Source organism: Meriones unguiculatus, chromosome 7, assembly GCF_030254825.1.
Source record: "Meriones unguiculatus strain TT.TT164.6M chromosome 7, Bangor_MerUng_6.1, whole genome shotgun sequence".
In the NCBI taxonomy this organism is placed as follows: Eukaryota; Metazoa; Chordata; class Mammalia; order Rodentia; family Muridae; genus Meriones; species Meriones unguiculatus.
Genome location: NC_083355.1, coordinates 39890397 through 39916746, shown reverse-complemented (window position 1 = coordinate 39916746; position 26350 = coordinate 39890397). Strand labels below are relative to the sequence as shown.

The 26350-nt window shown below is 43.0% G+C and overlaps 1 protein-coding gene across 2 annotated transcripts; it reads right to left on the bottom strand.

Annotated features, from left to right (window-relative positions):
• Nucleotides 1-2830: 2830 nt before the first annotated feature.
• On the bottom strand, nucleotides 2831-19083 carry C7H17orf75 (chromosome 7 C17orf75 homolog). 2 transcript variants are annotated; one of them, XM_021630956.2, is made up of 10 exons: nucleotides 18885-19083; nucleotides 17535-17615; nucleotides 13316-13441; nucleotides 12147-12290; nucleotides 11532-11589; nucleotides 8920-9039; nucleotides 6682-6746; nucleotides 6408-6544; nucleotides 3884-3987; nucleotides 2831-3227 (listed from the first exon to the last, which is right to left on the bottom strand). In XM_021630956.2, the coding sequence occupies exons 1-10, from the start codon at nucleotides 19022-19024 to the stop codon at nucleotides 3021-3023; spliced, it is 1182 nt and encodes a 393-aa protein (XP_021486631.1). In that variant the 5' UTR covers nucleotides 19025-19083; the 3' UTR covers nucleotides 2831-3020. The 2 variants fall into 2 exon arrangements, 1 of the variants encoding a protein (XP_021486631.1); XR_009592887.1 differs by lacking the exon at nucleotides 3884-3987 and adding an exon at nucleotides 3592-3819 and having other exon boundaries at nucleotides 3091-3227.
• Nucleotides 19084-26350: the final 7267 nt, after the last annotated feature.

Genomic DNA, 26350 nt, shown 5'->3' with positions numbered 1-26350 from the left:
GCCTAGCTTGCATTTGCTTTTATTTTTATTATTGTTTTCTACAGTATGTTTGTGTAAACAAACATATGGAGGTAAGAGGTCAACCCTAGGGTATCAATCCTCAGAAGCCATCTACCTCTTTGTTTTCCTGTTTGATAATGAATTAATTACTTAGCTTTGAGGGATGAATGTACAGAGGTCAGAGAGCAGCTTTTGGGAGTGGGCTCTCCCTCCATCTTCACACGGACTCTGGCTAGAACTCAGGCCATCAGACCTGAGACCAGGGCCTTTATCCACCGAGCTATCTCTCTGGCCCAGTGTTTGTTTCTTGGTCAGATAAGGCCCCTGGCTGGCCTAAAGCTTACCAAGTCAGCTAGGCTGGGAAGAAGGAACCGTCTCTGCCTCACCAGGGCTGGCATTACAGCACTTGGCTTTGGAGTAGGTTCTGAGGACCAAACTCAGGTCCTCATGCTTGCATGGCAAGTGGCAAGGACTTTGCACTGAGTTATTTCTCTAGCCCCTACATTTATTTTTAGATGCCATTTGCCACAGACTCTTGATTGTGAATTTGAAAAGATCATTGTTTTATAGACTCCAGATGTTGATGTTCCAATGTTGCTCATTTTTACAAAATGATTTCCAAGTGGGCACCAAGTGCATTAGGAAAAGATTCAAACTGAGTGCCATAGTCAGAAGGCTATAAAAATGCCACTTAGATTCTTTTCTATATACTGCCTATAATCCAAGTTATTAAACTTTAAAGCATATGAAAGCATTTATGAAGATCTTGAATTGTATTTCTCATTAAAGGGAAAGAAAGGGCACGGTGATTCATGTCCCTAGACTGACTTATGGAGAAGGGAGGGCAGAAGGCCACTGCCAGTCACTCTGAAAGTTAGAACTCAGCAGCGTTTACAAGCAGTTAAGAGTTCCTCAGTTTTGCAGACTTGTGTTCCTTTGAGCATCCTGAAAGCAGGGAAAACACAAGGCTGTTGATTTTCTAAACCAAAATCATTATCAAATGGATTTATTAAAGCGCTATGCAGAACAGCTAGGTGTGTGGTTGCAGCTGGCATCCATGGGGGTTAGAAATGGCCACCCAAGGGCACTCACAATTGATTCAGGGCAAAACCATCTGAGGCTGTTACACAGGCATAAAAAACTAAAATCAATGAGCTACTGTGATGGGAAAATTTTGTTTGCATTTTTTAATTTTTAAAATATTCTTTATTTACTTATTTATTGAGACGGGGTATATAGCTATGTAGCTCTGGCTAGCCTCAAAGTTGCTATGTAAATCAGTAAATCAGCTGGCCCTGAACTCAGGGAGCTGCAACTGCCTCTGGCAGGTGGAGGGCTGCAGTCAGAGACAAGAATCACTGTATCTGGCCTTTAGTTTGCATTCTTACATTTGTTTGTAAATGGTATTTTCCTATATTTACTTTATTTTTCTTAATACTGTTTAAGAACTCCAGAATTTTCACCTAAAAATAAGGAAGAAAATACAGGCTCCTGGCAAATTAATACCTGTAAATGATGTGGCGGTTTCCACAATAGTTTTTTTTGTTGTTGTTGTTGTTTGTTTTTGTTTTTTTGGAGACAGGATCTCTTTGTGTGGACTTGGCTGTCCTGGACTCACTTGTAGACCTGGCTGGCCTCAAACTCACAGATGTCCGGCTGCCTCTGCCCCCCCAGGTTGCTGGGATCACAGACATGCACCATCTCACAATAGCTCTTCATCACAGAGAATGTTTCATATGGAAGGTAGTACGTGCATTTCTTTCTTTTCTTTTTTTGGTCTTAGATTTTATTTCATGTGTGTGTGTTGCCTGCATGTATATCTGTATACTACACGTGTGTCTAATGCTCAAGGGGGTCCAAACAGGGTGTTAAATCCCCTGGAATTGAGGTTACATATGGTTGTGAGCCACCATATGTACTCCTGAACCTCGCTCCTCTCCAGGAGGACAATCTCTTAACCACCTGGCCACCTCTCCAGTACACCGTTTCTTACTTCTTTATTGTGTGCATGTATGTGTGTAGGTCAGAGGGAACTTGAGGGAGTTGGTTCTCTCGGACTATGTGAGTCCTGAGGCCCTAACTTACTTTGTCAGACTGGGTGGCAGGCTTCTTTACCTTCTCAGCCATCTTGCCAGCTCAAAAGCATCTATATATAAAGTTCATTTTTATTTTTTAAAAGATTTATTTATTATGTATACAGTGATCTGCCTGCATGTGATCTCATTATAGATGGTCATGAGCCATCATGTGGTTGCTGGGAATTGAACTCAGGACCTCTGGGAGAGCACCCAGTGCTCTTAACCTCTGAGCCATCTCTCCAGCCCCTAAAGCTCATTTTTAAATTCTTACGCACTCATGATTTATTTGCACATTGGCTTTAAAAGGTGGCTTCATCATTCATGCCAACCACAGATGTATATCTGGCACCCACAGGATGAACAGCTTGTCTCTGAAGGGATATGTTGGTGCTGTAAGACCAGGATGATGATGACTACCACGTGGCCCAAGTTGGACACCAACTTACTTTGTAGCTCAGGCTGGCCTGGAAGCTTGGAACCTGAGAACCTCCTGTCTCAGTCTCCTGAGTAGCTGGGATTACAGATATGTGCATCACATCCCACTAGGATCACATATTTCAAAAAATTCTACCATCTACTGAGAAAGAGGTACTATGTTTCTTTTTGAGGAGGAACGCCTGCTAATACTACAGTAAGCTCCTGAGGAGCCAAAAATCACCACCAGGGCTTTTTAGGCAGCATGTGTTTGAAGCTTAGGATTTACGAGACTAGCAATGCAGCAACATTCCACAGCTGAAACACTTGCCGCGGACTCAGTGAAGATATTCCTCATATTTTTTGTGTTTAATTAAGTTACACACAAAAAAGTACAAAAGGAAGAACCTGGGGTGTTTCCAGTCATCTTAAGAGCAGTGTAATCCTATAATTGATGACAACCACAGTTCCACACATGCACCCTCAATACACACCATCAAACAGTGTCCTCAACACTGGGTCAAAACTTCAGACAAGCACTTCACCCATGAATTCTTCAAGGACTGCCACCACGCTTTTAGCTTCAGGCATTTCTTCATGTTCCACTTTAACAATCTTCAAAAGGATATCTCCACTGCCACAGTTCTTAAGGAACATGTAACACTTAAACAAAGCATAATGATTCATCTCTGCCTGTCGGATAAATCTCTTCAAATTGTTTGTGTCTTGTATGGCCTAGAAAAGATTACCCAGTTAAATACGTTTAGTCAAATGATGATTCGTGAAAAATACCCCCTCTCTAGCTGAGCACTCAGTGTATGCTGATAATGTTGGCTTTTGTTTTGTTTTATTATTTTGAGACAGGGTCTCACTATATAACTTGCTTTGTAGACCAGGCTGGCCTCGAACTCACAGAGATCCATCTGCCTCTACCATCTGAGTGCTAGGATTAAAGGTGTGCACTACCACACCCTGCTAACATTGAGCTTTTTAAAAATACCCCATTATTCCTATTCTAACATGCTTTCTTTGCCTTTGGCGTAAGAGTCTCACATTTTAAAAGGCTTTTAAAAATATCTCCTAAGGTGACAGCACTCACCTGCCAGAATTTGAAATCATTTATTTCTGTGTTTTGCAACTGAGATGCATCACAATTATCAGCTTGATGTCCCCTAAATATAAGCAAGCAATTCACCACAAAGCATTGGAAATGAAATGGCATGCATGCAATGCTGCTGGTCAGCAGACGCCGTCTGTGTTCTGAGCTCTGAGGATGCCCCATTGAAAGAACATTGTGACTGTAAGAGCCCATCTGTGATGCTATCACCTGCAATAATTAGATTCAAACAAAAACATTGTAGGTGGCCCTTGGCACACAGTCAATTCATTACCTTTAGTTTAAAGTTCTCCAGAACTTGTCTGAAAAGAAAAGGGTTACCCGCTTCAGCACCATGTAAGAAAGCCTGCATCCAGTCCTCACAAAAACGGTTGCTTCCTAAATAACAGTAAATACAGGAAATTAAATACCACAAAGCACGTGTGTCAGTTTTTAAAGATTTTGCTCTTGTTACTTTTAATTACGTATATATGTGTGTGTGTGTGTGCACATGAGTATAGGTGCCCGAGGAAGCCAGAGGTGTGCTGATACGCCCTCCTCCTTGATGCCCCATCAGTGCTGGGAACTGAACTCTGTTTCTCTGAAAGAGCAGCACATGCTATTAACCACCGAGCCATCTATCCGTTCCTAGCACATGAATTTCTTTATAAAAACATTAATAAATATTTATTTACAACTTGTGTTGTGGCTTCAAAATTAGCTGAGAAATGCTCAAACAGTTAAAGCCCTGTAATGGCATCCCCCTTTTTCCCATCAGAAAGGGCCAGCCATCATTCCTATATATGCTTCAAGCTTTGGCTACCTGCCCTACCTTATACATGTATTGTTTTGTGTATGTTACAGCTTTGTGTGTTTTTCTTAGTGGATGTTTCACCAGACAGTATGTTTCAGAGCCATATTAACATATATTTCTAGTTCACTTTTAGCCGCTCTACATTCTATACTGTGAATTAGCAGTTTATTGATTTCCTGTTGTAAACATTTGATTTACTTCCAATTTGTTATATCAAAAAATGCCTTTAGAAGATGGGTATATTGGTGCCTTTAATTCCAGCACTTGGGAGGCAGAAGCAGGTGGATCACTGTGAGTTCCAGAACAGTCAGGACTACATAAAGAGATCGGTCTCAACAAAAAAGTTACTTTTAAAATACTTTTAAAGCTGTTCGGTTGTGTAAACCAAAACTTGGAAGGTAGTCTAGTTTATGTAGATTGTTCTAGGTTTTTGGAAAAAAAAAAAAAAGAAAGAAAAAAGTCTTTTTGGAGGGTTAGAGAGATGACTCAGTAAGAAAAAGTACTTTCCACATGGCATGAGGACCTGAATCAGAACCTCTGTACCCTGCAAAGGCTGATACACAGTAAGAGTATCTGTAATCTCAGCATCTATATGGGGAGATGGACAGAGGGACGGGAGAAATCCCCAAAAGTTCACAGGCCAGCTGTGCTCACATACACAGCAGGTAGCAACAAAACAGACTCTGCACATACAACTGTAGCACTTATCCTTGTGCTCACACATAAATTTGTGCACACACACACACACACACACACTACTTTTATGTGGGGCCAGCAAGGTGGCTCAGTGGATCAAGGTATTTGCTACCAAGCCTGAGTTTGATTCCAGAAACCCAAATGGTAGGAGAAAAACCATTCCCCAAAATTTGCCCTCTGATCTTGGAACATCCTCATATACACACACAAAGTAAATAAATAAATGTTTCAAAATGCCCTTAGGGCTGGGGAGGTGGCTCAGGAGAGAAGGCATGTTGCTGTGCAAGAACAAGGTCCTGATATTAGATCTCCAGCGTCCACATAAAGCCAGATGTGGAAGTGTGCATCTGAAATCCCACTGCTCTGATGTTGAGATAGAAGGTGTAGACAGTAAAATCCCTATAACCTTGAGGGTCAGCAAGATTGATATACATAGCAGCCAATGAAAAACTGTCTCAAACACAGTAGAGGGTGAGGACTGGTCCCCACATGTGTGCTAGGATACACATGTACTTGCACTCACTCACAAACACACACACACACACACTAAAAAGACTTTCTTAAGAAAATGCCCTTAGCCAGGCTTGGTGGTGCACACCTGTAATCCCAGCACTCGGGGAGGCAGAGGCAGGCAGGGCTCTGTGACTTCGAGGCCAGCCTGGTCTACTTGTCCTGATCTACTGTCCAGGATAGTCAAGGCTACACAGAAAAACTCTGTCCCCAAAAAAAAAATATATATATATATATATATATATATCCCAGTATTCAGGAGGTAGAGTGTGGTCTATATAGTGAGTCCCAGGACTACTACACAGAAAAACTCTGTCTTGAAAAACAAAACAAACAAATGCCTTTAAGCCAGGCATAGTGATGAATGTCTATAATCTCAGCACTTGAGAGATAAAGGTAGGAAGTTGAGAAGTTCAAGGCCAGAATAACCTACAAGAAACCCTTTCTCAAAAGCAATCAACCAACTAAACAATCAAAACTAAGCCTTCATATGATACATACTTATGATGCTAGGAGGGCTAAGGCAGAGGGGTTGTCAGCTCAAGGCCAAGCCAAACTACATCTGTCTCAAAGGAACAAATTTAAAACTGCCTTTATGAGTGTTCTTTTTATTTGTCCCGGTGTACACATAAGAGCTTTCTTATATACACATTGAGGAATACCAGGCCTGACTGGAGCCCCATGTTTCTAGGCTTGTTAAGATTTCAGCAGACTTAGAACTACAAAAGAAGGACACGTCTGCATCTCGTGTTTTCAGGGCAAGGGGTCGGCAAACAATGCTTCTAGGTTTCTAACTCACCTGCATTGTGGAACTGAGGCTGGGGTCCGCTACAGTCAATGACCACAGACTTACACTGCTCCTCCGTCATGGCCATGCATAAAGAGGTCATAGTGCCTTCATGAATAAGTCCTTGGAGACTGGCCACACTCAGAAACCTGTCACATAGACAAGTCTTTTTTCTACAAACAACATTCAGAGCAGGAGAAAACAAACGCATTCTCTACTGGCGTGGGACGTTAAAATGTAGCTGTGGGGATGGCAGGGTGGAGCTTTCAGAGAGCGTGTTCTTTACCTGTTAATGTCTCTCTTTGTCTTTTCATCTGATTCTTTAAGTTCAACAGGAGTATAACTTAGAGCCTATGAGAGAGAGAGAGAGAGAGAGAGAGAGAGAGAGAGGAGCCAGTTTGATACTTAATCTTCACCGACCCGCCACTCCCATCCGTTGTTCCCTGTGTGATGGGCACTACCCATTGCACCTTTTGCAAGTGCTCTAAGCTAAAGCCCTGCTCAGTAATGTGGGGTTTGTTTGTTTTTTTAACTTATTTATTAGTATGGTTTATTTTAAGACAGTCTTCCTATGCAGCATAGGCTATCCTATCTGGAATTCCGGATCCTCCAGCCTCAGTTTCTCTAATGCTAGGATTATAAGCACGAGTCGCCAGCTTAACATTTCCAGCATTTATTTACTTCCTTATTTTTTTTTCCATTTTTTAAAGATTTTCTTTATTCATTTTAAATGCTCTACATGCATGTACATCTGCATGTCAGAAGAGGGCAGTAGAGGGTATAGATGGTTGTGAGCCACCATGTGGTTGCTGGGAATTGGACTCAAGACCTCTGGAAGAGCAGACAGAGGTCTTTACTGAGCTACCTCTCCAGCTCTACTTCCTTATTTTAATGGGCGCTGTATGCATGCATGGCATCATGTGGAGGTCAGAGGTCAATTTTGAGAAGTCAGTGTTCTCCTTCCAGCATGAGGGTTCCAGGGATTGAACACAGGTTGTCCAGTTCAGCAGCAAGTGCCCCTATCTATTACACTGTCCCCAAATCTATCTAATGTTAATTTAGTGTATGTGTGTGCATATGTACATGTGTGTAAAAGTGTCAAAGAGTATATGTGAAAGTCAGGGTAATTCTGGGATCTGGTTCTCTCCTGCCAGCTTATGGGATCTGCCACCTTGAACTATGGTCATCAGGCTTATATGGGGCCCAAAGTTAAAATTACTTCTCTCTTTTCATTTTCAACTCTTCTGGAAATGGCACCTGTCTCCCGTCATCTCCAACAGTAACTGTTTCAGGCACGTGTGGCTGGGCAGGTCTCTAATCTCAGCACTTAAGAAGCCGAGGCACATGAGACTGAAAGTTTTGGGTCAAGGCCGGGGAAATGACTTAGGGAGCAAAAGCTGTTCAAGCCAGACAGCCTGAGTGCAGTCCCTGAACCCACAGAAAAAGCCAGATTTGGAAAGGCAGGCGCTATAGTGCATCCCGGTAATCCCAGCACTTAGGAGGCAGAGGCAGGCAGATCTCTGTGAGTTTTAAGTCAGCTTGGTCTACAAATGGAGTCCAAGACAGCCAGGGCTATACAGAGAAACCCTGTCTCAAACAAACAAAAGAAGCCAGATTTGGAGGCCTGCATTATAAACTCCTATGGTGACGTAGAAGGCAGAGACAATGAGCAGAAAGCTCAAGGGCCAGCCAGCCTGTAGTGTTCCACACAGAAACAAGGTGGAAGATGAGGACAAACTTCCTCTGACCGGGCACACACACACACACACACACACACACATAATTTAAGTATTTTCTTTAAAAAGTCAAGGCATCCTACACTACACAGGGAGGCCCTATCTTTACTTATTTATCTACTTGTCTGTTTATTTATTTACGGTCCTGGAACTCACTGTACATCAGACTGGCCTCAAACTCAGATCCACCTGCCTCTGGGATTACAGGTGTGTGCCACACCTGCCTATTATTTTTTAATGAAAGACCCCAATGGCTTTTTCAGTGGGACAGGGCCTCTCATAAATAAGGTGGGTGTTGAACTCTCTGGAGCTAAGGCTGGTCTTAACCTTCTGATTCTCCTGCTTCCATCTCCCCAGTGCTGGGAGCATAGATATGCACCAGCACAGCTTGATTGAAAGTACATTGTTTGGTTGGTTGGTTTTTGTTTTGTTTTTTTGAGAGAGGGTTTCTCTGTGTGGCCTTGGCTGTCCTTGAACTCCCAGAGATCCGCCTGCCTCTGCCTCCCAAGTGCAGGGATTAAAGTGATGTACTACCATACCCAGCTGAAAGCACATTTCTTAATGCCATTTCTTCAAATGACCCAGCTGACATTTACAATTCAACCCCACCTTAATAATAAAACCGGTCTAGATGCGAGTCAATAAGATATAGTGTAAACACAAGTATAACCTTAAGAAATATTCAGGAAGGAAAAAATAATGTGTAGAGAAAATAAGTATGTTTCTAAATGATCCAAGGTCTGCCTGGGAGATTTAATTGGGAATGCCCTTTCATGAGCATTACTTACGGCATGTAGCAGAAAGGTCAGTTTCTCCTGAAAGAGAAGAACCACCCTTTGAATCGGACACACCACATCCTCATACCAGCTGTTCAGATAGGACTTGACATCATTCCCCAGGCTCCTTCCCTAGATCAAGACAGAATATCATTTGCCTTGCTCTCATAAAAGCCTTTGCTAAATATACTTTTTCTTCAATACACCCAATGCATTTTGGGTATATGTAAGCTAACGGATAACCTCAGGTGTCTCCCTCAATTGCTCTCCACCTTATTTTTTAAATTACATTTTTGGACGTGGGGTGGTGGTGGTGGACACATTTGTATCATGGCGTCTGTGTATAGAGCAAAGAACAATTTGCAGAAGTCAATTCTGGCCTTCAAGCATATGGGTGCAGGAAAATGAGCTCAGTCTTCAGTCTTGGTGGCAGGTAGCATCTCTCCAGCTTCTCCATCTTATTTCTGGAGACAGAGCATCTCAATGAACCTGAAGCTCACTGATTTGGCTAGGCTGGTTGACCAGTGAGGTTCAGGGATCTGTCTCCACAGCTTGAGCACTGGGATTACAGGCACATGTCAGTACACCCAAGTTTTTATGTGGATACTAGGAGTCCAAACTCAGGTCCCACATGCAAGCACTCTACATATCAAGCCACTTGCTTAAATATAATCTTTTATATTTTATTTTTATTTGTATGTATGTATGTATGTGTGTGTGTTGGTGTGGAGGTGTCCTGAAGTCCAGAAGGGGGTGCTGAATCCTCTGGATCTGGAGTTGTAAGTGGTTATGAAAAACCAGACTTGGATGCTGAGAAATGAACTCTGGTCTTCTGGCCTCAAACTCAGAGATCCTCCTGCCTCTGCCTTCTGAGTGCTGGGATTAAAAGCATGCATCACAACCTAGTCATTCTTTTTTTCTTTACCACAATAAGCAATAAAATGAATTGTGAGCTGTGCATCTTGGTGCACACCTATAATCTTAATATTTGGAAGACTGAAACAGGAATATCTCAAGTTCAAGGCTACCCTGGACTAGAGAGTAAGTTTTCAAGACAGGCTGTAGAACAAGACTCTCTCTCAAAAATTGAATTAGAAAGTTTTTCTGGGAGGTTGGACTGAAGGAACAGGGTTCTATGCAATTCTTCACTGCACCCATACTCCCTGGAGAGATCCTCGAAATAACCCCATTTCTCCATCCTGACTATATGCTGTGTCTGCAACATGCATAGTATGAACTGCCCGTCACTGAGCGAATCAGGGTGTAGACAGTGTGCTCAACTCAGGATGTGAATAAGGAGAGACACACGGAACTACAGTATGGAAGCCCACTAGCTACCAGACATGCTTCATGAGCACATCTAGCTCTCTAGACTGTGCTCATCTCTGGGGACCCTGTCATGTGGGAAGAGCTCCAGGCTGGAAGAGCAGGACCCTAGACTCAAATCCCTGGCTGATGCCTCTGTAGTCCTTTCCTCTCCTCATGCAGTAGCTTGTAAGTATGTGCTAAGTAAACAGAACTATTGCTGCATGGAATGGGTAACACGCTTATGAGAGTCTCAGGTAATAGCTGCTGCAAGCTAAAAGCAGAGTTTTTTCAAAGTCTCACATAAATCAGGTGGGTGTTAAGCTGTAGCTGAGGCAGGCCTTAGCCTCCCGATTCTCCTGTTTCCATCCCTCCAGTGCTGGTATAGACATGCACCAGCACAGCTGGCTTGAAAGCATAGTTCTGACAGGTTTGGATAAATTAGCATATCTCTGATGCCACAGGCTGCAAAGACCACTCGTGCTAATCAAAATATAGATCCAATGTGCCTAGAAATCAGATAAAAGGCCTCTTCTTCCCCACCAGGTATGTTATTAACTGCCACTGATTTTTACATAGATTTGTCTTTGTTTTTACATTTTATTCTGTGTATGTATGCACTCTTGTGCCATGCATATGCGGAGGTCAGACAACACCCCATGGAAATCAGTTCCCTCCTTCCACAATGTGAATACTGGGTGTCAAATTCAGATAGTCAGACTTGGTGGCAGCACATTTAATTTAAGCCATATCACCAGTTGTGTTTTGTTATTTTATTTTATTTGTGTGGATGTTTTGCCTGCATGTATGTCTGTGAAACACTTGGATGTCTGGTGCCCAAAGAGGTGAGAAGAGGATGTCAGATCCCCTAGAACAGGAGATATAGATGGTTGTGAGTTGCCATGGGAGTGCTGGGATTTGATCCTGGGTCCTCTGGAAGAGCAGCCAGTGCTCTAACCACTGAGCAATCTCTACAGCTCCTTGTTTTACTTTTGAGACAGGGTCCACTATGTAGCCCTGGCTGGCTTGGAATTCACTATGTAGACTAGCCTAGCCTCAAACTGTGCCTCTCAAGTGCTGGGATGGCAGCTGTGGGTTTCCACAATTGCATTTAACTTTAAAATTTTCATTGGTGCAGCACATCAAAAGCAGCATCCTGAAACCTTCAGCACCTATAACACGGCTGCATTTCCTACTTGTGTACACATTACTGGTCTACTGCCCACAAGGTAAGCATTTTAGAGCTGAAGTGTCTGGTTACCAAGTGAGCTGTGGTATGTTTATCACTTCAGTCTTAACAAGCTTGTCAGCCATCTTACCTCACAAGTCATGTTATTTTTCAGCCCTTGAATATACTTGTCCAATTCAAGCCTGAAAGTATAGTCTTAAGGAAGAGATACAGAATGATCAATCAGTATTTTACTTCTCAGCAAGATATACAAGGTCTCACCGGGCATAGTGGCGCACGCCTTTAATCTTACCAGCACTCAGGGAGGCAGAGGCAGCTGGATCACTGTGAGTTTGAGGCCAGCCTGGTCTACAAAGTGAGTCCAGCACAGCCAAGGCTACACAGAGAAATCCTGTCTTAAAAAAACAAAACAAACAAACAAAAAAGAAATTCAAGGTCTCAGTGTACACCTTTAATTCTAGCACTCAGTGTCAGAAGCAGGTGGATCTCTGTAAATTCAAGGCCAGCCTGGTCTACATAGTGAGTTCACAACAGCCAGGACTACAAAGTGAGACCCTGTCTCAAAAAAGGAAAAGAAAAAAGACAAGGTTTCTCAATTTTAATCCAATATGAATCAAGACAAGCCTAGGCAAGTCGCCACAACTGACATCCAGACATACTCTTAAGGATGGAGAGGGTGGTGGCTACTTGCCACTTGCCCCACTGTTCTCCCTCCTGACACCCTCCAACACCAGGGAAAGGATATAGCTCCAGTCCTTTTTCAGAGCCTCCTAAGAAGCAGACCACGTACTCGGAAGGGTTATATTCAGATTCCACTGCTGCTATCTCAGAAAGCAGTTTTTCCTGTTGGAAAAGGCAGTAATAACAACCAACTCGGTAACCTGGAGTTCTAGAAGAGAAGGAAAAAGTAAGGTGGAGCATCCGGGTACTCACGCTCCTCGCTCTGTAGATGTCGGAAGCCTGGTCTTGATCTGGTAACCGTTCAGATCACCCCTCAGGCAGAGCCCCCAGCCTTCTTATCTTACTCGTCTCTGCAAAGGAGCGTGGCTGTACACCTGGGTGGTTTACTAAGCAGCTACAGGCCAGGTGTACTGATGCACCGCAATCCCAGCACCGGGAGGCAGACACAGGGAAACCTCCGTGGGTTGAAGAACCTGGTCTACATGGTGAGTTCCACACCAGTCAGGGTTACATGGTGAGACCTTGTCTCAAAAAACAATCAAACCAGACTCTAACAGATCCACTGCATTCTACTGTCTTATGTGAAAAATCCAGCGGCTGGGGAGATGGCCAGGCTTAACCAGTAACTTTATCCATGGGCCACAGGTACAAACTCCTAAGGGGACCTACATTTGAACAAACGCCTTGTCTGAAGGAATGTAATGGCAAGACAGCTGGAATCAGGCTGAGGGTATCTGTGTAAGCCTGACCTCCCCGTGACCATGGACTTCCAAGTTAATTTCTCTGTGTTAACTTCCTCACTGGAAAATAAGATACCTGCCCCATCTCCCCTTGTAAGAAGAACTACATCAGCATTTGTGAAAGCACACTACAAGCTGTAGGCATACAATTTCCACTTGCGTGATTAACTATTTTTAAATGATGCATGGAAGGACTAGAGAACTTTGCACACACTAGGTAAATACTCTACATCAGGGCTGTCTCCAGCCTTGGATTCTTTTGCCTCAGTATAAAACAGACTGAAGTACACCTACATGTCAGAATCTCACTCAATCTAATTTTACAACATTTATATGTAAGAGTCAGTGCTCTGGCTGTAAGTGGAAAGGGAGGAGGTGCCAGAGAGCAGAAAATAAAGATGTTTTCTGCAGTTCTAGATCTTTTTGGTTTCTCCACAGTTCTCATGTTTAGCTCAGAAATAAAAACACAGGAGACAGCATATTTTATACTGACCTCAGCTCTACAGATGCAACATTACCCAGCCCTTCAAAGAACGCTCCCTTGGAAAGACGCTTAGCAATGAAACCGCGTAGCTCAGGCTCCACTTCAGATGGTAGGTTAGTCTCCACCAGGGAGAGGCTAGACAAATGAAAGACACACTCCTTACCAGCAGTACGTTCACACCCATAAGTCAGATATAATAAAAACCAAACCCAGGGCCTCTATCTCTCTCTCAATAGGAACCCTGTGCAGCCCAGGCTGGTCTTGAACTAGCTACATAACCTCAAACTTGCCCCAGGCTCCCAAGTGCTAGAATTACAGCTGTGTATTGCGGTATCAATTTTAGGGTCTCTCTAAGAATGCTGTCAGTTGGGCAAATGTGGTACACGGTGCACCCCTTAATCCCAGTACTTGGCCAGCAGAGGCAGGTGGATCTCTGGGAGTTTAAGGCCACAACAGCCAGGGCTATTACACAGAAAAACCCTGTCTTCAAAAAAAATAAAATAAAATAAATAAAGAAGAAGAATGCTGATAACCCTGTGGGTGAGGGGTAGTGCTTAGATTGGGAATGTCCCAGACCATATTGCTATCGGAAGTATTAGAACCTGTAGGAAGTAGGAGGTAGGAGGAATGAAGTCACAGGATGCATGATCTTAGTGACATATCAGAACCCTGGCTGGTTGGCCAGATGGCTGGAAGCCTGCCTGTCTCCCTCCCTTTTTGCAGCTCTCCCTAGCTGCCATGTGCTCCTGCCATGAACCCCTGCTGCCACAGGCTCATAGGCGACAGGGCCAAGAAGCCACAGACTGAGACTTCTGAAACTGAGCTAAATTCATCTTTCCTCCTTAAAGATGATTATCTTCCTAGGCATCGTGGCCCACACCTTTAGTCCCAGTAATTAAGAGGCAGAGGCAGAGAGATCCCTTGTGAGTTCAAGACCAGCCTGGTTTACATAGTAAGTTCCAGAACAGCCAGAGCTATATAGTGACACCCTGTCTCAAAAACTACAACAAAAAGATTATCTCAGTTGGAGTATACCTCAGTGTGGTGCTTAGCTACAGTTTACAAAGCCCCAGTTTCAATCAAAAGATAGCCAGGCAGATGCCTGTAACCCTGGACCTTAGGAGGTAGAGGCAGAAGGATCAGGAGTTTAAGATCATCCTTAGCTATACAGTGAATTCAAAGCCAGTGATGCTATTTAGACTATGACTCAAGTTGTTAGAAAGATGGTTCAGTGGCTAAGAACACTTGCTGATCCTGTGGAGGACCCAGGTTCAGTTCCTACCACCCAACTCTGCCACTCACAATTATCTGTAACTCCAGATACAGGGATCTAACAGCCTCTTCTAACTCCTGTGAGCACTGAATACACACAATACATTATCATCCATGTATGCAAAAGACTCACACAGAAAAATAAATACACCAGCCAGGTGTAGTGGTACACGCCCATAATCCCAGCACCTGGAAGGCAGAGGCAGGGGCATCTCTGTGAATTTGAGGCCATCTAAGACTACGTAAGAAGACCCTGTCTCAAAAGGCCAAACAAAAGAAGGGACTGCAAAGATTGCTTAAAGTTTAAGACCATTGGACCTGGGTTTAATTTGCAGGTGACTCATAACTATACCTCCAGTTCTAGAGGATCTGATGCCTTTTTCTGGCTTCTTTGGGCACCAGGCACACAAGTGGTACACACACATATGTGCAGGGAAAACACCCATATACATAAAGTAAAATAAAAAATAACTAAAAATGAAAAAGCAAACCAAACAAAAGTTAGGAGACCTGTACAAGCTTACATGTTCCCACATCCAAGTTCAAAAGATAGTGTCTTGACAGGTAGTGGTGCTGTATGCCTTTAATCCCAGTATCTGGGAGGCAGAGGCAGGTGGGTCTCTGTGAGTTGGAGACCAGCCTGGTCTACAAAGTGAGTCCAGTATGGCCAGGACTACATAGAGAAACCCTGTCTTAAAAAATCAAAAATAAACTAATAAACATACCATCTCATGGTCACTTTCGCTTCACCTTCATTTTTTGTTTTTGTTTTTCAGTTTTTGAGATGGTTTTTCTGTGTAGTCTTGGCTGTCTTGGACTCATTCTATAGACTAGGCTGGCCTAGAACTCACAGAGATCTACCTGCCTCTGCCTCCTGAGTGCTGGGATTACAGGCATGTGCCATTGCACCTGGCTTGCTTCATCCATCCATCCCTCTCTCTCTACATATATATATATGTATGTATCACCCCCACATCCCAGATTTTGAAAATTTTTATTCATCTGCTTAAAATTTTTACACTCAATTTGTCTAGTGTGTATATGTCACTGTATTTCTGTGTCCGTGCATGCGTGTGTGTAGTGTATGTCTGTTTCTGTGTGCGTGCTCGGGAAGAGATCAGAAGACTACATGCAGGAATTAGTTCTCTCCTTCCATCTTATGGACTCTGCATATCATACTCACCTTATTAGGCTGGCCAGCAAATGTCTTTCTCTGTTGAGCCATTTCATTGGACCTATTTTGGTGGGTTTTGTTTGTTTATTGCTGTTTTAGAATTTTTAAAAAAAGATTTCTTACTGGGGCTAGAGTGATGGCTCAATGGTTAAGAGCACTGGCTGCTCTTCCAGGGGTCCTGAGTTCAATTCCCAGCAACTACATGGTAGCTCACAACCATCTGTAATGGAATCTGATTCTCTCTTCTGGTGTATATGAAAGCAGGGCACTCATGTACATAAATAAATAAATCCTAAAAAAAATAACCTTACAAAAAGATTTACTGCAAAATTTCTATGTAAGTATACCTGTATGTATGTCTGTATGTCTGTGTGAGTATATGCCATATATGTGTGAGTGTCCTTGGAGTCTAGAAGGGGTCAAATCATCTGAAGCTGGGGTTACAGGTTATTGTGAGACACCTGACAAGGTGCTGAGAACTAAATTTGTTCCCTGCTATCCGTCTAGTACCCTCCCTTTTGTGTAGGGGTGGTTTGCCTGCATGACTGTACACCAAATGTGTGCCTGGTGTCTGTGGAGCCTAGAGGAGGGCATCAGCTTCCCCGGAACTGGAGTTACAGGTGGCTGTGAACTGCTATACGGGTATTGGAAATTGACCCTGGAAGTGCAGCTAGTGCTCTTAACCTCTGAGCCATCTCTCCAGCGCCCCACCCCCTTTTTTTAATAGAGTGTCATGTAGCATGTTTGTGTGTGTGCAGGGACCTGTGTGTTTTTGTGTATGCATATGCACATAGTTACAGAGGCTAGAGGTTAACCTGACCCTGACAGGTTAACCTACCTCAGATGCCACCTACCTTACTTTTGGGGGATGGGATATCTCACTGGGACCTAAGGCTTGTGGATTAGGTTTGCCTAGATGACAAGATCCAGGAATCCTCCTCCCTCTGCCTATCCTGGGCTAGGATTACAAGAATACCACTACATTCAGCCTTCACCTAGATTCTGGAAACTGAAGTTGGGTTCTCATGTACTTTAGAGACTGAGCTATCTCCCCAGTCTGACACTGAGCTTTTAATCCTCAGGCATCCCACATCCCAAGTGCTGAAATTGCAGGTGTAGCCACTATGTCTGGCTGTTGGTTTTGTTTTTATTTATTTTTGTTTTGTTTTCTTTTGGTTTTAATACGTATTGGTGTTTTGCCTGCACATATATCTCTGTGAAGATGTTGGATCCTGGAACTGGAGTTAGTTGAGAGATGCCCCATGGGTACTGGGAATTGGACCCAGAACCTTTAAAATTTTTTTTTAATTTAATTTTATTTTGTGTGCATTGGTGTAAGGGTGTCAGACCACCTGGAACTGGAATTAGACAGTTGTGAGCTGCTATGTGGGTGCTGGGAGTTGAGCTGAGTCCTTTGGAAGAGCAGACAGTGCTTTTAACCACTGAGCCATCTTTCCAGACCTGAGCCCAGGACCTTCCAAACAGCAGCTTCTGTTGTTTTTATTTTTAAGTCTAGGTCTTGATAGAAATATTATCTTGACTGTTTTACAGGAGGTCCAGTCAAGGAACTCAAAAAAAAAAAAAAATTCATTCTGACTAACCACAGAAATATTATCAGTATTTATATCTGCCTTGAGTGAAAGAGACAAGGAGGACATTAGGAGAGGCTCCTAGTGAAAAGGAGGAACTGAAGGTCTGACTCAGAGAAAGTTCAGTGGCAACAGGATGCCCACTGACATCCACAGACTGAGAGCATGGTGAATTATGCTGAAATGTTTTTACCTGAAATCATCGCCAGAGGGAGTTTCTGCATTTGTGCCACTTGACCTTCCATCATCACTGTCCCCTCGATGCTGTGTCAGTCTGCAAGACACAATACAACAGTACTATCAACTCTACTCTGTAAATCATGCAGGGTACCCAACCTTTGCAAGCTGGGTGAGAATCAGGGATTCAATTAAAATACTGCAAGGCCAGAGTGCACAGGTCCTCCAGTGTCTCTTCTCATGACAGACGCCAAATACCAGTGCTGACAAGAGCCTTTCTCTTCGGGGTACTTAATAAATGGAGAAAAGACCTAATATCCAGAAGATTAGACGAAAAATCCTCTTTAAAAATAAATTAAGTGGGCTGGAGAGATGGCTCTGTGGTTAAGAGCACTGTCTGCTCTTCCAAAGGACCCGGGTTCAATTCCCAGCACCCACATGGCAGCTCACAACTGTCTGTTAATGCTGATTCCAAGTGCTCTGACTCCTTCACACTAATGCATATAAAATAAAACCAAATAAATCATTTTAAAAAATAAATAAATTAAGCGCTGGAAAGATGGCTCAGTAGCGAAGAGCATTGACTGCTTTTCCAGAGGACTGGGTTCAATTCCCAGCAACCACATGACAGCTCACAACTGTCTGTAACTCCAGATCCAGTAGATTAGACACCCTCACACAGACATACAGGCAGGCAAAACACCAATGCACATAAAATATCTTAATTAAGAAAAAAATAAGTTAATTTAAAAAAAATAAAATAAACAGGCCCGGAGAGCGAGTATCAGCGCCTACTGCTAAAGGGGGAAGGATACTAGTTCGGTTCTTCACACCTACTCAGGGCACCTCACAACCACCGGTAACTTAAGTTCCAGGTGTATCTGACTCCTCTGGCCTCAGTGCATGCATGTACGTGCGAATACCCACACACAGACATGTAATTTTAAAACACATCTTAAAGAATAAATTGCAGGGCCAGAAGAGCTACTGGAAAGTCAGCTGGAGTAAGCAGAGGGTACCAAGGGGAGAGAAAGGCAGCAAAAACGGAGGAAACTGGAGGGTGAGGATGAAAGTGTGTGGTAGAAATGAGGACAGTTCGGGATTGGGGCAGTGGGCTAGGAACAGACACTGAAGGAATGCGGCGTTCAAGAACTGCGCTGAACAGATGTCAGGAGCTGCGGTGACAGGGGCTGAAAGAGGGCAGAGGCTTGGAAGTGCTGGGCATAAAAACCCAGAAGGGCCGGGAAGAACTGACTGAGGCCCATCGGGCCAGAGACTTTGGCGGGGAGAGGCGATGGCGAGTAGGGGCCGCGGGGTGCAAGGATGGGCCGCGGGGCAGCGGGCGCAGCGGGCAGGGCGCGGGCACCTGCTTCCGCGGTAGCTGTAGAGGCAGTAGTGGCTGCTGGGTGGCAGCTCGAGTCTCCGCTCCTCCGCAGAGCCACCCTCCTCGCTGCTCTCTAGCTCCTTTTCATCCCCATCCAGCGATTCCTGCAAAGACGGGAGCATCGCGGCAGCCTCCTCGAGGCCCTGTGTCCCGGTCAAACCGTTCCCCCGCGGCCGGGCGGTCCTCTGTGCGCCGGCTCGATCTCCTTCCGGTCCCCGCAAACCTGAGTTCCGCAGGCTTCCCGAGTCCTAGACTGGGAGGCTAGGTTGGAGAAACTTATTCGTAGAGAGCGTCTCTGAGAACCCCTTACTATTTCTTTTAACTATCTTTCCTCCACCAATTGATGATCAAGTAGGCAATATGTGCTAAAGGTGGCAAAATGAGCTTCTAAAAAAAAAGTTTCATCAAAGACTTTGGTTAGACCTAGTGGAGTGCTCCTTTAATCCTAGCACTCTGGAGGCAGAGGCAGGCTCAAAGCCTCCCTCGTTTACATACGTGTTTCAGGCCAGCCAGAACGACAGACTGAGACCCTTCCTCAAAAGTTAAATTAGCCAAGGACCATGCATGGATATAACCTAGAACCCCTGCTCAGATGTGGCCCATGGCAGCTTAGCATCCAAGTGGATTTTCCTAGTAATGGGAACAGGGACTGTCTCTGACATGAACTCAGTGGCTGGCTCTTCGACTTTACCACCCACCGAGGGAGGAACAGCCTTGCTAGGCCATAGAGGAGGACATTGCAGCGGGTCCTGATGAGACCTGATAAACTAGGGTCAGATGGAAGGGGAGGAGGACCTCCCCTATATAGTGGACTTGGAGAGGGGCAGGGAGGAGATGAGGGAAGGAGCCACAGCTGGGATACAAAGTAAATAAACTGTAATTAATATAAAAAATAAGAATTTATATAAAAAAGTTAAATTATATTAAAAGTAAATAAATAAGGACACAAAGCTGGTGGTGGTGGCACACAACTTTAATCCCAGCACTCTGGAGACAGACAGAGGCAGACAGATCTCTAAATTTGAGGCCAGTCTGGTCTACAGAGCAAGTTCTAAGACACCACCTACACAGAGAAACCTTGTCTCAAAAACAACGATAATGATAGCAATAAAGGCACGAACTTAAAGTGGAGCATAATTGTTTTAAATTCTTGAATTTAAAGAGCGTTTTATAAACAAAATATTTAGAAACCATACAAAGAAACATTTTTTTTTTAGCTGATTACATAAAACTAAAGGGTTGGGTCACCTGTGTGGCTTGAAGGGACATTTTGGACAAAACTTAAGGGTTTTTTTGTTTTGTTTTGTTTGTTTTTTGAGCCAATACCCATGACCATGGCTATCCAGGCTTAAATCGCAGCACTTTGAAGGCAGAGACAGGTGGTGGTTCTCTGTGAGTCTGAGACCAACCTGGTCTACACAGAGATACCCTGCCTCAAAAAACCAAAGCAAGCAAACAAAACAACTAAACTGAATTACCACGGCCACAAGCTCAAATTACTCAGAATTTTATAGTTTTTCCCATTAAGGAGGTTGCACAGACTTTCCCAAAAGAAAATAGGTAGAATAATCAAGTAGGAAAGGACAAAGATGGTCTCTTTAGCCAGGCAATGCATGTTTTACAATATTCTGATGTCATTCTTGGTTTTAAGGTTAGTAGGAGCCTGGGTCTGCCACGCTTCTTTTATACCCCAAGAATATTACTGGTAATCACAAGATGTTAAGTTGTATACAGAGGTCCACAGTAAATGGTAGGCCAAGATAAGTTTGGCTTCTCTATCTACAACATTCCATCTATTTGGCATTGTAGGGCTCCCTACAGTCAGCCAAGTTCAATTGTCAAGCTCTTGAATGTAGACTAGGCTTTTTAGGAGAACTTCAGTTCACGGCATAAATGACAATCTGGGAAAACTTCTTTGCCACATTTATATTAGACAATGGACTTTCAATTATCAGAGGTGAAGGGGAAGAGAGAGAAATGGAAAGAGGAGAGGAGACAGCTGGCAGAAGAAAAGTAAGGACTATCTAAATAACCCACTCAACATCAATTTAAAAAAAATGGTGCTATATGTGGTGGTTTGAATGGTTCCATAGGTGCATATATGGTTGGACCTCCCACCCCCGCTGGTGGAACTGTTTGGAAAGGGTTAAGAGGTGTGGCCCTGTCAGAGGAAGTATGGCACTGGGGACAGACTTTGAGGTTTCCAAAGACTCACGCTCTTCCCAGTGTGCTCAATGTCTTTTGCTTGTGTTTCTGTGATATGACCTCTCAGCTCTTCCTACCACAGACATCATTAGAGTGTCTCTGAAAATATAAGGAAAGAAAAATACATACTGTTGTTTCTTTCTGCTTTTGTTTGTTTGGAGACAGGGTTTCTCTGTGTAGCCTTGTCATCCTAGACTCACTTTGTAGACCAGGCTGGCTGCAAACTGAGATCCGCCCGCCTTTGCCTCCCAGGGTTACAGGCATGAGCCACCCCGCTTACTTCATTCCTGTTTTTTTGTTTGTTTATTTTAAAATTTTATTTATTTATTTATTACGTATAGTGTTCTGTCTGCATGTGTGTCTGCACGACAGTAGAGGGCACCAGATCACATTATAGATGGTTGTGAGCCACCATGTGGTTGCTGAGAATTGAACTCAGGACCTCTAAGGAAAAGCAGCCAGCGCTCTTAACCTCTAAGCCATCTCTCCAGCCCATCATTCCTGTTGTGTAAGTTGCCTAGTTTCTGGCACTTTGCTGTGTTGGTTCAAGGAAACCAATACAGAAAATTCTTTCCCATAGGCCTTTGTTCTACACCAGTATGTATTGCTTGTTCATATCATTTCCTAATAGATTCCTTTTTTTTTGTTTGTTTGGTTATACATGGCTCATTCTCCTAATTTACTGAAGTTCCTCCTCCAATACTATCCTCTGAAAGAATGTGTAAAGAAAGTCTGAGGTCCTTGCATGTCTGAAAATGTCCTCATATATCTAAAAGCGAGTCCTCAAATACCTTTATTGTGTTCTCATGTTTGATTGAATATGTCCTAGAAATACAACTTTTGATTGATGTTATCAGACATTGAATTCAAGGTTGGAAAAAGCTTCCCTAAGATTCTCAAAGCTTTTTCTTTGATAGAATATTCTCTTTTTAAAGATTTATTTTTATTTATACGTATGCATGTGTGTTGGCTAACATTGGTTGTCAATTTGACTATGTCAGTAATTAACTAAAACCCAATTTTTGGAATTATTGTGAGATTTGGTTTGTTTTTGTTGTGTTTTTATCAGATTATTTGAATCAGGAAGACCTACCCTTAACCTGGGCCACACCTTCTGGTAGCAGCTCAGATAAAATGGCTTTGTAGAAGGAAGCTTTGTTTTTTGTCTGTTTGCTCTTATCTTGTTATCAAGTTTATTGTCTTGTTACTTAGGATGTTATTAAGTCCAAGTTCTTCAGGATTCCAAGGTAGACTGAAGACAAAGAAGCTCCCCAGGAATCCTCTAGGACTCTAGGCCCAGACTGGGATTGCTGGGACATCCAACCTATAGTGGACTAAACAACTAGATTCTCATGCTTTCCATGAGACAGCCATTGTAGGAGTACCTAGAACATAACCTCTGAACCCATCTAACAAATCCCCTTTCAATATCCTCAGAGACTCCTGACTATGTTACAGGAGTGTAGGTGCCCACCAAGGACAGAGGAGAGCCTTATTGCTTGGAGTGGTGTTATAGAAGGCTGAGAGGCACCTGATGTGGATGCTGGAAACTGAACTCAAGAACTCTGGAAGATGGCCCACTGAGCCATCTCTCTAGTCCCCAGTTACAAGAATTTTGTTTGTTTGTTTTTCAAGACAGGGTTAATCTGTGTAATAGCCCTGGCTATCCTGGACTTGCTTTGAAGACCAGGTTGGCCTCCAACTCACAAAGACCTGCCTGCATATGCCTCCCAAGTGTTGGGATTAAAGGCAGGTGCTACCAAGCCCAACCAATATACTTTTTTAAAAAAATGTATAAATGTGCCAGTTGGGAGTAGTGCACATGCCTTTGACCCCAACATTTGGGAGGCGGAAGCAGGCAGATCTCTGAATTCCAGGTCAGCTTGATCTACATAGTAAGTTCCAGAACAGGCAGAGCTATGTAGAGAAACCCTGACTCAAAAAACAAACAACAAACCAAAAAAATATAGGCATGCAGAGTGTAGGAGAGCATGCCTTAAAGAAACAGAAGCAGCCAGATTTCTATAGCCAGCCAGGATTACATAGTGAGACCTTTCTGTTGGAAAGTATTCACCAGAAAGACTGCTTGGACATGGGTTTAAGCCAATAGAAAGTCTTTATTAGGGCCTGTGGAGATGGCTCAGTGGTTAACAGCACTGGCTGCTCTTCCAGATGGACCTGGGTTCAATTCCCAGTACCCACATGCCAGCTCACAACTGTCTGTAACTCCAAAGATCTGACACCCTCACACAGGCATACAGGCAAGTAAAACACTTATAAAATAAAAAATAAATAAAATAAAAAGAAAGTCTTTTTTAAAGATTTATTTATTATCTACACAACATTCTGCCTACACACCTGATCTTACTATAGATGGTTAGGAGCCACCAGGTGATTGCTGGGAATTGAACTCAGGACCTTTTGAAGAGCAGGTGCTCTTAACCTCTGAGCCATCTCTCTAGCCCCCCAAAAAAGAAAGTTTTTATTGGCTGGTGGCAACTATTTGGGGAGCTTGGGATCCCAGTGTAGCCCTGACCTTTTCCCAGAAATGGGCTTTTAAGCACAGAAACTATGTCTGGGCTGACATACTTCAGTTAACAAGAACAGTTAGCCAGAAGAAGACCTACAGGAGCAAAAAAGAAAATTTAGTATGCTTAGAGACTTTCCCAGAACTATGAACTTTGATGGATTAGGCCTTTGTTTTAGTTTTGACAGATATTGCCGTCTATGTGCTGAGTTTTAAAGCCTAAATGTCAGTTCCATCCTGGAGTCGGTTGTGCTAAGGTCTAGGGGTGCCTACAAAGGTCTGGGGCCCTTTTACACTTTCCTTAAACAAATAACAATAAACACACACACACACACACACACACACACACACAATGGGACCATACCTGTAATTTCAGCACTTAGGTGATGGAAACAGGAGGAAAAGGAGTTGAAAGTCATTAGTGGCTCCATAGCAAGTTCAAGGGCCAACCTGGGGTGTATGATACTCTATTTTGAAACAAACAAACTAAACTAATCATTATAAAAAATAAATCATAAATATATATTGGTTATATACATATATATATATATATACATATATAGGTTTTTTTTTGAGACAGGGTTTCTCTGTGTGTAGCCCTGGTCATCCTGGAACTTACTTTGTAGACCAGGCTGGCCTTGAACTCACAAAGATTCTGCCTCTGACTCCCAAGTACTAGGATCAATGGAGTGTGCCACCACTGAAGGAGCCCACCAGCAAAGTCGAGTGGGGAGTGAGGATTGAAAGAAATAAAGCAAGACACAAGGGATCAGCCTGAGAGGACTGTTAGAGAATACTGAAGCCCCAAATTTATTTCACAGCAACTTTTTATAGGCAAAGAACAACAAGGTACGTCAATAAAAGGAAGGGGTTCATGGAGCAGTCAAAGTTGTTTTCTTAGACCACTTCTCTGTATAATAGAAATGGTCCATGGTCCCACAAACAAGTTAAAGGAGCTTGGCTAAACATCCTGTTTATCTCTGTTTCAAAGTAAAGGCCAAGGCGAAATATGTTTTTTGCTGAATGCTCAACAACAAAGCAGCTTGCCAAACAAGCAGCTCTCCACACACCATGCCTAGCTTTATTTATTTTTATATTTTTAACATTTATTTATTTTATATGGGGATTGAACCCAGAACTTTAAATATTACTAGGCAATCCTTCTCCACTGAGCTATAAGCCTAGCCCTAGTTTTACTTTTGTTTTGAGTCAGTGTCTCACTTGTGTTTCCATAATCCTGTAAGATATGTTCTACACAGTGAGTGATTAGTATTCTAAATCTGTGCTCTTATTCGAACCACAGGTAAAGGTTCGAGAAAATAAATGACTCTAGCACTCCCTATCCCTCACGGTAAGATTGCAAAGCATGGCTTACCTGAGACAGTTTATTAGATGGATTTTAATATAAGTAACTTGTAATCTGTATAAGTAATCTGTTAGAACTGAAGAAAGTCAACAGGTGAGACTAGCTCTTACTGAGTGAGACAAGTAGAGAGGGCAGAAGAAAGTGAGGTGATGAGAGTTCAGGATCTGGAAGATACTCATTCACTGAGAGTCAGAAACACAATAGATGGTGCTTGGTCAAAAGGGGTCCATCTTGGAAACAACTACAGTTAGACACATTTCTGTTTTAGTCTGCTGGGCTTTTATGAGAAAGTACCATAAACTGGCTCATTTAAGGAAGGCATGGTGGTACATACCTTTAATCCCAGTACTAGGGAGGCAGAGACAGACAGATCACTGTGAGTTCAAGGCCAGCCTGGTCTACAAAGAGAGTTGCATGACAGCCAAGGCTACACAGAGAAACCCTGTTTCAAATAGCCAAAACAAAACAAAAACCTCAAAACTGGGTCCTTTATAAAAACAAAAATGGTGTTGCTGTTATAACCTGCTTAAACATTTTGCTAACTATAGCCCCTTCTTTGAGACCTGCTTTAGTTCATAGCATAACTATAGCTCCTCTATAGTTAACACCTGCTTTTGTCTTTCCCATAACAGAAGCCATTTTGTTTTTAAGTCTCCATTTTGATCATAAGGTGAAATTAAGTTTAGGTTCTACCTTCCTGAGAACACTTGAATAGCCTTTTACTTACAATTCAATACTTGTTGAATGTTCTGCTTGAATTAATGACATATATTCACTACGGGGGCTGGAGAGATGGCTCAGAGGTTAAGAGCACTGGCATTTCTTCTAAAAGTCCTGAGTTCAATTCCCAGAACCACATGGTGGCTCATTAACCATCTATGAATGGATCTGATGCCCTCTTCTGGCATGCAGCCCACATGCAGACAGACTACTGTATAAATAATAATAAATTAAAACAGAACAAAACAAACATCAACAACCAACAACAAAAACAAACCCCCACAATACCTTGCTATGTTCCTTTCTCCCTGTACAGTGGGGAACTAGAAAATCCCCAAGCCAATATCCTAGCCAATTGGCTTAAAATGCTTTAGCTACCTACCTAGATACAATGTACTTGGAACAAAATCAATTCTTTTTGTATTTAGCTAGTCAAGATGATGTTCTGCTGTCCTCCCCTTGCTTCCCACCTGGTTACCAGGTTGTTACCTGGTCATGGTTTTTCTGCCTTAGAAACAGACTGAGTCATGGTCTGGCTTCTGAGCTGCAGTTGCGTCCCTGGCCAGTCTTTGTTCAGCATTCAATAAACTTCCATTAGTCTAAGTCTAGTGTTTGAGTGGACAGTGTGCG

What these genes read in the sequence shown, in the direction of transcription:
- C7H17orf75 (XM_021630956.2), bottom strand. Translation starts at nt 19,024, where the DNA reads ATGCTCCCGTCTTTGCAGGAATCGCTGGATGGGGATGAAAAGGAGCTA. An exon ending in CCCTCTGGCGATGATTTCAG is followed by an intron (nt 13,442 to 17,534) that starts GTAAAAACATTT and finishes TCATTTGTCTAG; the next exon opens with CCTCTCCCTGGTGGAGACTA. An exon ending in TGGAGAACTTTAAACTAAAG is followed by an intron (nt 3,228 to 3,883) that starts GTAATGAATTGA and finishes AATCTTTTCTAG; the next exon opens with GCCATACAAGACACAAACAA.